General features: G+C 43.2%; 1 protein-coding gene across 3 annotated transcripts in view; it reads right to left on the minus strand.

The window, feature by feature from the left end:
* Positions 1-17,243, minus strand: part of SENP5 (SUMO specific peptidase 5) — a 32,561-nt gene that overhangs the window by 14,744 nt on the left and 574 nt on the right. For all 3 annotated transcript variants that reach the window (XR_014511729.1, XM_083442102.1, XM_083442103.1), the window contains exons 2-4: positions 4,953-6,481; positions 3,032-3,137; positions 2,742-2,889 (exon numbers count right to left, since the gene is read on the minus strand). Coding sequence is in view for 2 of the 3 variants with exons in the window: in XM_083442102.1 (XP_083298228.1) it covers positions 2,742-2,889; positions 3,032-3,137; positions 4,953-6,450 (1,752 nt within the window). In the remaining variant the exon portion in view is untranslated. The remainder of the gene's footprint in view (positions 1-2,741; positions 2,890-3,031; positions 3,138-4,952; positions 6,482-17,243) is intronic.

The raw sequence follows: 17,243 nt of genomic DNA on the forward strand, positions 1-17,243 counted from the left end.
AGATTCTGCACAATCCAACAACAAAGAAAGCTGAATTCTGCAACCTGAACAATTTAGAATGAATCAATTTACTCTGTTTTTGCTAGTAGCAATGAGTTACACTGGAGACTGAAAGTCTTATTCTCTGCAGGTTTATTTTGCCACCTTTTCAGCTTCTGAGATTGCAGCAGCTACTGCCCCCACACATACAAGATTGCAACCGTGAGGACTGGAATCCCACCCACCCACAGTGTCAGATTTAAAACAGAGACTGCCCCAAATGGCAGCTCACTCCATCTTGCAAGAGGTGTGATTTCTGCTCTTTAAAAAAAGATGCACATGTTCGTTTTGTACCAGTGTACTCCCAACATTTTTCCACCAAAAAATAAGGGAAACATGGCTCTGTTCTCTATGGCAGAGGAGGTCCTTCTTCCTCCAATTACATTCACACGGACAATGTGTTCAGGAATAAGTTTACAATGCTGCTATGTCCTTCATTTATTTTACCTAAAGCATTTTTACTTTGCTTTTCAACCAAAGGGGCTCCCAGAGTGGCTTACATATGATTAGTACAAACTTACTTACAGGCTTACAATCTAAATGCACAACACAAAAGCAGCCTGGGGGGAAGAGGGAAGACCAACGAATAAAGCAAACCCACACAACAATTCTTAAAGTTGCACAGTAATTCTTAGAATGACCAGATATAATATGCACAGCTTTACCTCTATGAAGCTCAGAGAGCCAGACCTGAGAAAACTGTGAGTTAATTGAGCCTTTCTTCATTAAGTCAGGTAGCTCATCTGAAGATTAACATATTTGTATGTATCCAAGGAGATAAAGGGACACTTTTTGACCTGGAGTTACACCCTGGCATTGAGGGAAATGACTTTGTGGGTGTATTGTAACAGGTTTGACACATGCAGTGTTAGAAACTCAGATATATAAGCTAGGCACCAAATGCTTCCTTAAACCAGGATTACAGCTGCAAAAAAAAGAATGCCTGGTTGCCATTTTTGAGCCAGACAGCTCGAAAGTCATATTTTTCAATGCAAGTTTTTGGTTTCTGAAATTCATTCTGATTGTACAGATAAAATATAATGGATAAAATTTTACAGGATGTGTTGCTAGTGTGTGAAAACAGTCAAGATCCAAGGATCCCCAGGCATGCACCTCCAGAAGGTGGAGAAGTCAGGCACCATCCTGGCACCCGGGCATCTTCACTTGGTCACAGGTGGCCGATAGCCAGGTGCAAAGTGCGTCTGGCACATTTCAAAGGCTGGACACATTACTTACTGGCTTGATATGCAGCAGATGGGCAGAGTCCTTTGTGAAGCAGAAATTCTCTTCTCAATCCAGAAAGAGGCTACTATTTTACATTGTATACAGATTTCCACAAATATGCAAAAGCATTTGGTATAACAGGAATCTAGACCTGACCACACAAGATAGGATGTAAATATTTTTTCCCCCTAGACCGACAGACAGAGCAAGTTCCATGCTCACATCTTGTCTTAGAGAATTTTCAAATCTCATTTTTAGGCAGCGATGCGAATCACCACTGAATGTAGCAGACAAGTATGAGAAGGAAGCAGTCATGGTTATTTGCTTTACAATTTTGTCTTATTCTCCTGTTGCAGTCAACCATCTTTGCAAGCTTCATTTTCTCATTCCGCTAAGTAAGAATGCAAATTTTGAAGGATGCACTAATCCTAGCCTGGATTACATGTCTCAAACCCAGCATTCCAATTCTAATTAGACAGTCTAGTTCTGTACAAATCAAGCCACTTACTTATACCATAGCAATCTAACCAATTTGAACCCAGAACCAGATTAAGGGGGCAATTCCATAACAAGGTCTACTAGGATGAACTCCAACGAAGCTGAGAGGTTATCCTGTCTTAACTTCCTCATACTCAACTCAGAGATCCACTGGTTTATCTCCCCCACGAAAGGGCATTCCATAATACAGTCATACCTCGGGTTGAAGTAGCTTTGGGATAAGTATTTTCGGGTTGCGTGCCGCGGCAACCCAGAAGTAATGGAGCGCATTACTTCTGGGTTTTGCCACTCGTGCATGCGCAGACGGTCAAAATGACGTCACGTGCATGCACGGAAGTGGTGAATCGTTTGCTTCTGGATGTGAAAGGGGCTCCGGAACAGATAGGACCAACCAGTCATGAGGTCAAGTAATGCACACATGACAGTGGCCAAGCCAACCCTGTTCAGGAAAGGGGTTATTGGTATATCCATGTAAGCTGATGATTGGTGCTTCTCACTGGAGAGATCACCTGAACTTCTGGTGACAAATATGGACCTAGGAACACCCTTGAATGTACACACAAAAGCACGCACCAATCAATTATATTAATAGTGACCTGAATGGTTCCTTCACTCCCAAATCACACACCCTTCCAGCAGTATGCTAACTGGGTAGGAGAGACTTTTGAATAAATGTGTTTTTAAAAGTTTTTTTTAAAAAAGATGACCTTGGATGTAAGTTTTAACAGACGTTACTGAAGATCAGGGAATTCTCACATTGCAGACGCCTCTACTGGATAACCCTTGCCTTTTCTAAACTCTAGAACTCATTTCCCCCAATAAGGCCAAGATCCATGAAGGCAGTATAGAAGCAGGTTAATGTTTTGCACCCTGCTCCAAAGAAAACCCAACGTCCCTTCAACCTGGAAGCAAGGCAACAGTACCATGATGGTGTGACTGAAAGCACCATTTTAAGCAGCAGAATCTGCAATTGCTCTCACCTGATCGTTTAGCCAGTTCTGACCATCCAACGTTGTCAAATCATCCATATCCAGCATGTGCTTGTTATAGAAGACTCGGAAATTGCAAGTGGAAGATTTGGGATGCCTCGTCTGATACTTCATGATTTCCTTGGTGATGAATGGCTTTCTGGAACAGGCAGCCGAGAAAGAGATAAGACAATGCGAAGTTATCCCAGCACATTTGATATGCAGCTCTGCATAGCCATAGGGAGCCAGTGGAATCCGGAAAGTGAATCAGCAGAGCGAAGAATTAAGAGATAGCTACTAACCTATAGGAGAAGTCTTCATTAAAGACTTCCTTTAATCTTCCCATAACATCCTTTTCACAGAGTGGAATTAGACTGCCATATTTCTTCATTACTTCATCTAGGAATCCTTATAAATAGAGAGAGGGGGTTTTTTGAAGAAGAAAAAGTATGCATAGGAGCAGCAGTTGCATAGGAATCAGATGACTTATTTCTATGGTTGAGTTTCTACGACCCATTTTCAAGTCAGAATGGGAACAGTACAAAATTGACGTACAAGGTTGACAATGATGCAATGACAAGTCCCAGACTTGGACCCCTGTTCAAATGAGGATAGACATATGCAGAGCCAGTGTCTCTATAGTACTGTGAGGGAGAGCGAGCATGCGCTCATGAAGGGCTTAGCACCCACCCTAGTCCCTCCTAGAGAGCAAGAAGCATAAAATGGTTTCTAGGGCTTGCCTAAAATAAACCTGATAAGCGCGGTACTTGTGATCCTAAATCCAATCCAAAAGAGAAGCATGCTACAATCTCTGCCCAGATATGAGGCTTCCTGCAGCCTAAGTGAAACAAATTGGGGGTTGGGGCGTGTCACACAGCTGTAGTGCTTAATTAATTGCACCTTTGGTGTATAGCATTTCTAGGCAGATGAAAGAGTTTCCAATCAGCACATCATCAATTTACATTACATGGCCTGGGAGAAGAGATACGTACCCCTAACATCTGGATGAAATTGTGGTTCTGTTCACATACCGTTACGCTGAGGCAGAGATGGACAAAAAATAAATGTGGAATACACAGCCCTTTAGACGGCAGCAATCAGGCTGCGTTTCTAAAAACTTAACATCTTCAATTTTGAAAGACCAGTTGGGGATAATTGCAGGGAGGGGAAGAAGCCAACAGAAGCGCAAAAATGAACCTTCCGGGGTCTGAATGCAGGACAGGTGCTATAGTGGCCCTGACTGCAATCAACCCAAATCAATTAGATGTTCAGAAAATAGAGTCATGGGAATGCACACCAAATCTGTTTCAAAATTGTGGGCACCCTCTACTTACTTTGTGACAAGGAGAAATATTTTTAAACCCATTGTACACGCCAAGCAACCACCGACACCATAGAACATTTCTAGCAGGAATTGCTACAAGCCAAGGACTCAATCACCCCTGCATTCCAGAATGGAATTGGCCTGTGCCAGATGGATACCACTTAGGACACACCAACAGCCCAATCTACACTGGGCTGCCAAGAGGTGAGTACAGGGGATACGGATCTACTGAGCTCACAGTCAGCAAGTAGCTTCACTCCTTTCATTACCCATTCCATTAAGCACTCAGATTTTTATTTCAATATGGAAGATGGGCAACTCTAGCATGTATTGAGATTAAGCCTCCAGTCTGGGTTCTCCTAAGTATCTGGGGCCACAATAAACAGGCAAAGCGTTCTGAAGTTAAACTGCCTCTTGATTTTGGCTCCAACCCCCAATTGCGCCAGTCTCAATTTCGTCCCATAACAAGCCCATCAAATGAAACACCACCACCAATGCACTGTGATTGCAACCCACTGGTTTATCATACAACTGCGCTATCAAAGGGCAGGCCTGTACAATCTGTAACCCATCAAGCTTAAAACAGTCCAGCAGCCATTACTAAGGTCCATCAGGTACTAAGACTGCGGCTCTTGCAATCCCAGGCAGGCAAGCAAAAGCCAGGGCTTCGCTGCATTCCTGCAAAAGCCACAGTATGTGGCTTGGAGGATCACAAGAACGACAAGGACAGGCCAGCTGAACTGCTGTGTGTGCAACATCCTAATCTCAAACCCACAATAAATATAGCAAGAAGTACAATAGTGCATAAAATGTCATTATAATCTACAGGGACAACACCCAGATTCATAGCATAAATAAACAAAACCACCAATAAGCATTAAGAGAGTGTTGCTATATACCACAAAGCCACACAGCCAACTGCTCGTCACTGACGCAAGAAGCTCTCTGGCTGCTTCTTTTCCCACTCTTTTGGGTCCCTGATTTCTGTCCTGTGCTTCCTCTCAGAGGCTCATCATGAGGGCTTTTACAGTACGGGTGATCTAAGAGCTCTGCGCCAAATACGTCCATGCTTATGGGCCCTTCCACCTCCATCTGACCACTGTCCTCATTTTGTGCCAGCTCCACGGAAGAAGGCCCATTAGCAAAGCCATCGTTTGTGCCCAAATCTGCCCTGGAGGGCCCCAGCACTGTCTCGCCGGCACCCGTAAACTGATTCGTTCCTCCATCTCCTGGACCTAAAACCGAGCTTTCTTTCTCCGTCACGGAGACGAAACTATCAGGGCAGCTGTCCAGTGCGGGTGCCTTCCGCGCTTCCTCCTTGTGAGTAGGCTGTGCTCCACATGCCGCTTCTGCTCCGCGCAACTCCGGCACGCAGGGCTCAGCGATGCCATTTTGGTCTCTGGGCGCAAGTTCCTTGTAATGGAGCTCCCTGCACGGCAAGCGTGTGCCCTGGGTGAGGCAGGCGTCGGGCAGGTGTGTTTGACTCTCCTCAATCAATGGTCCTGGCATATGACTGTTCATATCTGACAAGCTGAACAGGTTCCAGGGAGATGGACTTTTCAGTTTCCAAGAGGGAAGCAAGGTCCCAGAAACTCCTCGGCGGAGGTCTTCTTGCCAATCTCTGCTTACTTTCTCCACCCAGCTCGGCCTCCTTATGCTCAACTTGCACGTCTTGCCTCTCCAAAACCTGGGACGAGATTTCGCGATTCTAATCCAAAACTTGACCGCAGAAAGTTTCTTATACATCATAAATAGAGATCTGTTTTTTAAAGTACACCTTTTAAATCTAGGCCTCCTCCTAATAGTCAGGAGGTCACAAGTTCCATTTTGCTCCAGGCCTTGGCAGCAGCACTTCCTGCTGGAGTTGTTCAGAACCTCAACGCCACTGTTATTGCTCTCGCCCACCTTCCGAGCAAGACCATCCTCTTTTGCCAGGAAGGTAGTACTGCTGGTCTCGGTGCTGTGCTGCTTGCTTTGAGAAGGCTTTGAGTCAACCGTTAAACTGCAAAATTTATTCAGAAGTTCTTCGCTCTGAAAGAATGTGCCGCCCAGCTCCTCTGCCACTGTAACAGGTCCTCCACTTTTGCACCAAGGAAAGAAGCCTCTGTGTATGTTTTGTGGAAAGGTGCAGTTTTCAAAAGGTACAGCTTGCTGGGGGGTTGCATTTAGGAACACTTCAGGAGCCCACTTCCTCTGGAGCCAAAGACTCTTGCTTCTGCAGGGCTTCGTTTGTTTCAGGCTCACAGGTGTCCCAGTGCCTTGCCTCCCTCCTTTAAGTAGAGAAAGACGGTTCCTTTGGAAGCAGTACTGCTTCAGCCCCCAAAATCCCACCGTCCATTTTCGATAACCGGCCAGCAACCGACTTCTCCGCTGTATTTTTCTCCTATGCTCTTTCATTTTTCTGCTGCATTATGATCTCGAAGTGCAGCTGCAACAGCAATGGAAACACAAGAAAGAAACAAGTTACACCACAGAACACTTAAAAAGTTCCATCATTCAAAGCCCTCCAGCAACACAAACTGTTCAGAACCCGTTTTTTGCATGCAGCAAGTTAAGTTTCCTGAGGGAGACTGAAGACATACCAGGGACTATGGCTTCTTTCCTGGTCATTAAAAACTTGCTGTTTGATTGGACCAGAGGCAACCACACCGTTGCTCATCGGTGCAATGCAGAAGAACTCAAGATCTCTCCTGCTTACTGATCTGTGTTAAAGATGCCCATTTCACCCTAGCTACACCTGACATGGTTCAAATTGTGACTTCCGCCCCAATTTGTTGAGCCACTCCTTATTCCTCCAGTCCCCAATGTGCCCCCAATTCTGCATGTGTATTTGCATCCCTTTGCAAACCAGATCATAGCTGTCAACGTTTCACTTTTTTTAAGGGAAATTCCCTTATTCCAAATAGGATTCCTCACAAGGGAAAAGTTGACAGCTATGAACCAGATGTCTACTGTGCTGCCAGGAAGGCAAGAGGTTATGGGGGAAAATGAGAAAGGCATGTTGGGAAATAAGCTACTTTTCCTTTAAGATCTGGTGGGAGAGCAGTGGCTAGGAATACAGGACAGTTTCTCATTCCAGGAGCAGATGTCCTCAAAATGCCACTAAGCTCAGGGTCATGGCCCCATCTCAATATGGCAGCAATGCTAGCCTATCTTGCAGGGTTACTGAGAAATTGTTTGTGAAGTGTTTCCAACACCTGCGGCATTATTCCAGCCTTCCCCATCTGGAGGGAACAACTTCCATCAGACTGAGCCAGCTGAACTGGGAGCTGTGATCCAAACCTTCTAGAGAGCACCAGGTTGTGAAAGGCAACACCATATAAATACTTATTATGTAGTGTATAACCTCACCCATAGCCAGTTTGAACTGTCTTATTTTTTTCAGCACAGTGAAAAACTGCACAGTGTTGCAGGCTATTTGTAACTGGTATTATTATTATTATTATTATTATTATTATTATTATTTTAAAAAAGAGAAGACAACCCAAGTATGCTAAACAGAATTAGGAAGCAGTCAGAAAAAAGAACAGAAATTGTCATATGTGGTGGACATGGCAATTTTCAAAGAAAAAAAGGGGGGGGAGAGACCTTAATAAGAATAACAGGACATGAGATTGTGTTGGATCTCATTTTTGTTTTTTTAATTAAACTATACAGGTGGTTCAGAAAAGAGCTAACAAATAAACAAAATTAGGAAGCATCAACTACAGAGCAAAGGAGCTAGATTGAAAATTACAGTCTGCTTAAATAGCCCAATTAAAATTAAAATGTGCTTTTGAAAAGAATTGGATTTCTGTTATTCTTTTCAAGTAATTAATTAGTATATTTAAAGATTTGCAAGAATTGCTGTATTTAATTAGTTATTAGTGCACAGGTTTACCTATTAAGTTTATTTATTGAAGAACTGTATTTAGAATTTGCAGATATAAACTTTACGCAATTTTTTAAAATAAAAATCACTATAAAGCTGCAAATACACATTGTGAGCAAGGCTGGAAAAATCCCATTTAGTGCCTTCAGTTTACTTTGCTCCTTAATCTGAGCATTATTTGTGTGTTCTGATACCCCCACAACATTAGATCTGTGGAAGGAAGAGTGCGGACCAACAAGCTAGCTCTGCCTCACCTTGCAGTCCTCATCTCCATTCATATATTGGAGGCAAACGTCTGCAAAAGGGAGAAGACAGTTGGGTCCCCTGTGAAATTTGGAACTCCTGAAAGATCAGGTTTCCAAATTGCACATGCAGCCTGGGCAAAGAGAAATGACTCTACTCTTCAGGGCAATGTGACAGGGTGCCGTTCACGAGGGATTAGGATGCATAAAGGGCTCTATAACACCCTGGAAAAGATCCCCCAAACATGCCAACACTTGGACAAGTACTGTGCTTCCAAGAACTATGTCACGCTTTTGTCCACCATAAGGGAGACAAAAGCAGAACTAGCAGTTCTGCCAGGAAGTAGATAGTAGTTTGATGTGACAGTGGAAACTTCAGCCCTTCCCTGTGACCCAAATTGTTTATTCTTGGCCACTTTATTTTACCTTGGCTTTATACTGCCAGGGTCCTTTACAGACCTTTCCTTCAAGTCTCCGCCAGTCCAACCCCCCTGCCATGGTGATGTGTAATGCAAGAGCATGAACAGTGAAAGCTTATTCTGTTACAGTTAGACACAGGAGCAATCGGCAACCAGTAAAGAGGACCTCTTGAGGAGAAGTGTATGTTGATTAGTGCATAGCTCAATACAACAAAAGTCAGAACAAAGTTGAAGGAAGGAAATAAGGGGAAGGTAACAGAAAAGCAAGGGAGGGAAGCTTAACAGACTACAGGAAGAATGAGAGTCATACTTTCAGGAACTGTCAATGCCTGCTTGCTGACGAGGCTCGATTGGAAAGAAGGCAGGTGGCTCGCTGAATAGAAACGGTGAAAAAGTAATCCTTTAAGCATCTCTGAAGTGAGATGAAAAGTACATTTGGAGAGTACCCAGTGCTTTTCGAAATGTGCAGCTGCTGATGAAAGTGCAAGAGAGGATCAAAAATAGTTTCTGTTGCACACTTGAGAGCAAGAGGAAGGAAGGGAGGAAGGGAGGAAGGAAGGAAAAGCCAAGGGCAAAGGCAGTGGTGCTCAGCAGCCCACATATCCTTCTGAATACCCAAGAAGCAACTTATTGCCGCTCACCTAGATATATTTTCCCAGGCTCAAATAAGCTACCTTTCAAGGTTGCCATGCAATGAAACTTAATGTGATCCGTCACTTGACATGTGCTCTTAAAAATCGGTGCAGCTAGGGCCTCTCTTCAGGAGTCGGTGTGGCAAAATTAGGAGCATTAGATGTCAGAATGTAAGAGCCATGCTGGATCAGACCAGACACCTGCCTAGTTCAGCATCCCACTTCCCACAGTGAGAAACCAAAAGCATATGGGAAGCATATGGGAAAACCAAAAGTAGAACGTTGATAAAACTGCCTTCTCTCACAGCTGTTCCCCAGCAGCTGGTATTCAGAGGCATATTGTCTGAACCTGGAGGGAGTATATAGGCATCATGACTATACTGTATATTGCTGCAGAACCAAACTGAGAACAAGAACCATAAGACAGTACATAGGCAGGATAATAGCCCTCTTATAGGCAACAAAAGAGCCTGGCATCTCCACCATCTGGAGGTACATTTCTGGAAATCATTGGATTCTGACTGTTTTCACACACTTCTACCCCATCCTGTAGAATTCTATCAAGTTATATTTTATCTGAACAATCAGAATGAATTTCAGGAGCCAAAATGCTTTTTCTGTGCACACTGAGCAGGAGCAGTGAACATATTATAGCTAATTGGTGTAGCTTCTCTTCGATTACCCCACCGCCCTGCTCACAGTTGTGAAGAATATTATTACGTTATGAATGGTCAGTGTCACCATTAAGAAAGAGAGGGAAGAATAGGCCAATATATATGTGTGTGGACTGTCCCTGGATTAAGTGACTTTTCTTCTTTAAGTTCTCAAAGTTCCTAACCTAGCTCAAGGCTGTCATCTGAACTATCCAGATGTTTAACTGAGAATCAATCACAGTCTGTCCATCATTTGCAAAAGAAGACTAGGCATTCCGTTTTGGTGACTGAAACGTTGGTTCAAGAAGCCATTTGGCCCCTACCTTATATATCTTAAGTTTCTAACACTGGACTCTGTAGGACTAGGACCTAGAAGACCCGGGTTCAAATCTCCACTCAGTCATGAATTTCACTGTGTGTTACTGTCCTCTCTGTATAACCTGTTTTGCTATGGCTGGTTACAACCCTCCAAATACCACTAATTGCAAAAGGAACCAAATAAATTCTTTACAAAAAAATAAATAGAGAGTGCTGCTACATTGGGGGGGGGGGCAACTAGCCATTCTGTTTTTGCACATATAACCCAGGTTCCAGGAGCCATGTGGTGAACAGCTTTCCATCCCATTTTCTAACATGCCTGTCTGGTTGCTTTAGATTCTCAACTCCCAACAGGTGCAGCCGGTATAGCCAATAGCCAAGAACAACAGGCACTGGAGTCGAACAATATCTGGAAAAGGGCATTGTTTTGTCTAACTCTGCTTAGGGGTGGGAAAAAGGGTTCTGAGTATGCAATTACTATTAACATTAAAATGGCTTGCTGCTGCTCTTTCTCCCATTCCCATGCCAGTACCAAAAACCACAACAAAGCATGAAGATAGAAGCACAAACAGAACAGAAAGTTCAACTCATTAGCCTCTGTTTTCACTGCTCAGACAACACTGAGCAGCAGAAAATCTTATGCATGGAAAGTTCTGCACATTCAAAGAGGCTGCTGAAACCTTCCTAGAGTTTTGTCCACACTTTTTTCTTTCTTTTTTTAGAAGCTTTCATGACAACAAAAGCCTCAATATACTTTCCACAGAAGGGCAGAGCATCAGGAGTTCTAGCTGACACCATGAACTGCACAAAATCAATTCATTTTACACATTTAAAAGTTAAAACTATATCACATCAGTGTTTTGTTTTTAGGAGACTTGTACGTGCTGCACAAGACGTCACTGCAAACAAGACATTTTATTCTAGTACCAACATTTAAGGGCTGACCGCATCATTGGCAAGTGACAAAAGCAACAAAGGCAAACTCCAAAAGCAGAAGTGGACAACTTACTCAGTGCCAGGAGGCAAACTGGAAAGATGTGACCAGAAAACAGTTGCTAATCAGCGATTTTTGCTACTTTAAGTAGTTTAATCATCGTGAAAATGAGAAAGTACTGAAACAAGTATATGTGCAGCAGAACTTCCTAAAGAGGATAATCAACATAATCTAACACATATTTGGGAAATTTTGTTTGCTACTAATTTGGACATCTTTTAACCAAATTTTGCATGACTCTTCCCAAAATTAATGGGTAGGTTTTTATCCATGCTCTGATATATTTGGAGACCGCTTTGAATCATGATGGTAACGTAAGCTAAACCTTTCAAAACTGAACTGATTTTTTTTTGGGGGGGGTGTCTTAAAATTCCCATGCAACGCTTGGCACAAGTAAGACTGCTAGTAAAAAACGGACTGAAAAAATATTATTTCTGACTGGCACAGCAGGTGGGTAATTTTTTTCATCCTTCCTCTACAATAACCATTGCCATAGGGAAATCCCGATTCAATCCAAAAACAATCAAAATGGGTTTAAATACTAAAACATATTCAAGTATGTAACACTGCACACAGAGGAGGAAAGAGGTTTTAACATACAGAATATAAACGGGTTGGGGAGGACTACTCTATAGTCACACAAACATTTTGGGGTCAGAGGGGCGCTGCATGTTATTATCCCACCCTAAATAACTGAAGACACCTCATACTGCTTTGTTATTTTGTTCACTGCATCAGCAAGAGAATTTCTGCAGATCTTCATGGTATTCACAGTGAACTTACCGTATTTTTAGCTCCATAAGATGCACCAGAGCATAAGACGCACCTAGATTTGGAGGAGGAAAACAAGAGAAAAAATATTCTGAATCCCAGAAGCCAGAACAGCAGAACTTGCTGTTCTGGCTTCTGGGATAGCTGTGCAGCCTGCATTTGCTCCATAAGACGCACACACATTTCTCCTTACTTTTTACGAGGGAAAAGTATGTCTTATAGAGCGAAAAATACGGTACTTTGCAAAACTGGTAGTGTACTTCTTGCTGAACCAATCTCTGCTGGCGAAGCACTATGCACTCTTGTCCTTCTGCACCAAGTTCCCAACACTAAAAGTTATTTTATATAAAGTATATTTTCCCCCAATAAAGATTTGTTTACAATACGCTTGGGTGCTGCATTCAAGGATGCTCAATAGAAGCTACTATCCCCATTTTCCCAATCTGTTCCTTCTCCTCCTCAGTTTCGCACTCCTTTCTCCTGTACCTTGAAAAGCATGATCATCAAAGTATAGGACTCCGGCCCAAGTTCCAAATTGCTGAAGATCTAGTTATTCACACCTAAATAGTTTCATTTTGCCAGGCTCTTTCAGCAGTCTTTATTGTGTAAACTAGATACATCCCTGAAGTCAGATGAATCTGACTTGTAATTACATGTTAGGCCTCAGATTATGGAGTCAGGAAGAACAACTTGCATCAGCTTTGTCTTCTTCCCACCTGCATCATCTCCACCACAGATGCACTGCCATGTAGTTTATCGCTGCTCATGGCCTTGAAAGGTGTTAAGTTCTCATACCAACACCGATAATGGTCTGCAAAACAACTTTATAACTCTTGTCCTTTAGATTTTTCAAATAAGAAACTAGGAGGCCTGTAACAGGAGGGAAATACAGAAAAGCAGAACCAAGACTGTCCAAACACCTTAAAACTAGCAAGATCCCAAATCTTGTTCTGCCCTCCTCCAATAATCTGTATAAATAGGCCTAGGGCACCCTGGAATGCAGGGACTCTGTATGTCTCATTCCTTTCCAGCCCAAGTCACTCAACTGATTTTCTGTACTTCCCATACATCCCAATCCTATACAAATTTACTCAGAAGAACCCACTCCTCCATTTCAGAAAAAAATATTTCCAAGAATGCACAGAACTGCAGGTCACTTGAAAAAAAGTAGCACTCCATAAAAAAGGCTGATCGCCGAAGAATTGACGTTTTTGAATTATGGTGCTGGAGGAGATTCTTGAGAGTCCCATGGACTGCAAGAAAATCAAACCTATCCATTCTGAAGGAAATCAGCCCTGAGTGCTCACTGGAAGGACAGATCCTGAAGCTGAGGCTCCAGTACTTTGGCCACCTCATGAGAAGAGAAGACTCGCTGGAAAAGATCCTGTTGGGAAAGATGGAGGGCACAAGGAGAAGGGGACGACAGAGGACGAGACATTGGGACAGTGTTCTCGAAGCTACCAGCATGAGTTTGACCAAACTATGGGAGGCAATGGAAGACAGGAATGCCTGGAGTGCTCTGGTCCAGGGGGTCATGAAGAGTTGGACATAACTAAACAACAACAACAAGCACTTCATTATTGATGCCGTTATTATTTCTGCATATTATCTTGCAAATGTTGCTTTGAAACTTCCTGTTCTCTCTAGTTTAATCAAGAATTGCTTAAAACTCACAGGCTTGCTGTGACATATCAATAAACAAAGCACATCTGAATTATAATACACACTTCACAAATTTAAGAATGCTTATAAGTACTTCATATATATATATGAGATTATGGAAAGACCTCTTCTGGATGCCAAGGAGAGCCACCGCCAGTCAAGAGTAGACAATATTGGGCAACACGGACAAGTAGTCTGGCCAGGCATAGAACAGCTTGCACAAGTAAAGATTATGAAGCCAATTAAACACCTTGCGTTGCGCAACGAAAGCTTTTAATGAATCAACAAGGATCTAGAGGTGTTCCGAGCCAAGTTAGAATTCCTCAACAGAAGCTACAAAAATAGTAAGGCCTTTTTGGAATTATACATTATGACACAAACATGAGTTGAATATATGCTACTTTAGCCAAATGTAGCGTTTCTATCCAATTCTGAAGAAACCGTGACAGGTATTATGTAGAATTTGCCTTTTGCTTCAGTATGAATTAGGTTATGACTACTGAACTCACTACACTTTCTAGAATTCCACCAAGACTAAGGCACAAAGGGGTCACTGAGATTATAACTGTTGTTTTTATACTGCATATAATGCCAACAGATAATTGCTCCCTGCTCTGCTCATGTCTAAATACTTCTTGAAGGTATTAGTGTATATTCAGTACAAACAGCATGAATATTCATAAGAACCCAGCTCTGCCCACCTATGACCAGGCTCTTTACCCTGGGAATGGTCAAAGAGACATTACCAAGCCACTTGTGGCACAATGGGACAGTGCAGCTGGCTGTTAACTAGAAGGTTGGTGGTTTGAGCCCATGCACAGATGGCTGCAGGCAGGGTTCCTGAATTGCAGGGGGGTGAGCTAGATGACCCTTGGGGTGCTTTGCAACTCTACACAGAGTAAACTTTCATTGATGCAAACTTCAGATAAACGAGTTTGGACATAAGAAAAACTGTGCTGGATTAAATCAAAGGTCCATGTATTCCAGCAGAGTGTTCAAAACTCCCATTGTTCTAGGAGCATTTTACAACAGGGAATTTCATTAGTGTGAGTAGTTTCTGAGCTCTGGATGCAGTACTGTGCCTGAGATTTCAGATTTAAACTGCAGAGTGGAAGGAGAGGACGACCTTTTTCTGCCTCCTCACTTCCAGCTACTCTCTGAAGACTGGAGAAGAGACCCTCTTAAGAATATCAGGGGGCTGGGCAGGGGAAGGACTAGACCATGTGAAAAATGAACATAATATTTCAGTTGCAGTTCATTCTCAGCTTTGTATTCTTGTTATAAAAAAGCACGCCTAGACATTCCATTGTTGAGCCCTTAACCTGGGTTTAAAGTGCCGTTTAGCTCCTAGCTTTCATATCTCAGTTTCTAACACTGTTCTAGCATTCCATTTCCCAAGGAGCCACCTAGATGCCTCTGAAGTCCACCACTAGGGCATGGAGGCAACAGTCCTCTCACATTGCCACTCCCCAACAAGTGGTATTCAATGGCAGAGTGTCTCTGAATCTGATGACTTCATACAGCCATCATGACCAGTAACCAGAAATACAATTTATGGAAAATAAGGCTCTCTAATCCCCTTTAAAGCCATCTAAACTAGCAGCCACCACAGTAGCTCTTGGCAGCCCAATTGCCTAAAATTATGTGTGGAAAAATTCACTGTCTGTCCTGAGTATCCTACTGATAACCTCAAGTACTAGTTTTATGAGCCAGGGATAAAGGTATTGTTTCTAGCATTTCTTTGAATAAAAGCACAAATGCTTGAATACACCTGAGGACATAAATGTTTGCAAGTATCTGAGGACATACTCAGCTGTTTCCCTTGCAGTGCGCACGAGCAAAACATCTCTGCCTTTGGTGAAACTATGCAGGAAAGCTTTTTTGTTTATCTCATGCATAAAAAAGAAAACCAGAATACAGGAATTCAGTCCCACATCCCTTCATACACTCCTTTACCCTATAAATCTATGAACCCTATAGTCCTTGCTGTGCACTATACAATGCTTCATAGCATCAATCTCCCTGCATGCTCATAGTACTCGCTCTCTCTTCAGGATCTTCCCGAAAGCTCACCTTCCCTGTGAATCCTTTGACTTAGCGTCTTAATCCACATTCTCACCTACCAGGTGTCTAGGCACACATAAGCATATTGCCTCATAGTCACCCCTCATTTAATATTCCATCTCCCCTCGTCTCAAATATAAATAAGTAGGTTGTCAACACTTGGGGGTAGTTATCTTTTATTATTATCTATATTATTATATTCTCTTGAATGTCTTATATTTTGATGTGTAGTATATAAACATTATTTCCACATCTTTTCCTCTCTCTCACCATATGATTAGTTTCTGCTGCCACTCGACCTTTAACTGTTCCCATTCTCTCTAATGAAGAGCCAGCAAAATCACAAAACATTTTTGTCGCAGGAGTAGCACTAAAGAAATGCACCCACTTGCTTAGCAACAGCAAATTCCCAGACACATCTCAACGGCCCCCTTCCCATGGGAAAACCTCAACTGCTTTGCAAAAAGAGAAGTGCTGCACCCTCTTGAACATCCTTTCTCAAGCTTGGGTCCCCCAACGATGTTGGACTATAACTCCCATCATTCCTAGCAACCAGGACCAGTAGTCAGGGATGATGAGAGTTGTAGTCCAACAACATCTGGGGGCCCAAATTTGAGAAAGGCTGCTCTTGAAGGATGACCTTGCAGCAAGGCACCCACCCTCTCTACTCTAGCCTGACCCCTCCCCAAGAAGGCCAGTTCCCACACATAAGAGCCATTCTGGATCAGGCTATTGGTTCATCTAGCCCAGCATCCTGGTCTCCCAGCAGCCAATCAGATGCCCCTATGGGGAAGCCTGAAGACATAACGCAGCTGCAACAGCAACTCTCCCCATTTGCTACTCCCAGCAAATGTCACTGAGGGACATGCTGCCTCTGGAAGGGGAAGTAGAACACAGCCATGGTTGGCCAGTAGGCTTATCCCACCCCATCATGACTCTGCCTTATCGTCTTTTAAAGCCATGTTGGGGTCACCATTACCTCCCACGGAAGTGAATTCCAGGGTTAACTATGCCCCTGTGTGTGCAGAAGAGCTTTCTTTTATCTTGAGACTGGATAGCCTCAGGTTCTTCTATTATTATTATTATTATTATTATTATTATTATTATTGAAAGTAATAATAATAACAATCTCAACTGGTAGAGCATGAGACTCTTAGAACCAGAGAACCATAAAACCGTGAGAGTTGGAAGTGACCCCGAGGGTCATCAAGTCCAACCCCTTGCCACGCAGGAATCTTTTACCCAACACAGGGCTCGATCCCACGACCAAAAGCCTCACGCTCTAGTGATGGAGCTATCCAGCCCCACCTTGGGCAAAAAGAGAAGACTCCTGCATTGCAGCGGGTTTGGCTGGATGGCCCTCGTGGTCCCTTGCAACGACAAACGTGATGACCCAAGGGCGTGCAGTCAGAAGACAAAAGAGTCCTTCCACACACTCGGGGGGGGGGGGCACGGCGACGGGGGAGGGAGAAAGGAAAGCTTTTCCGGCCATGCATAAAAACTTATCACGTCGTCTGGTCCACCTTCTTTCCAAACTAAAAAAAAAAGGGGGGGAGCCCACCCG

Source organism: Podarcis tiliguerta (genome assembly GCF_965153285.1).
Source record: "Podarcis tiliguerta genome assembly, chromosome: 5".
NCBI classification, from domain to species: domain Eukaryota; kingdom Metazoa; phylum Chordata; class Lepidosauria; order Squamata; family Lacertidae; genus Podarcis; species Podarcis tiliguerta.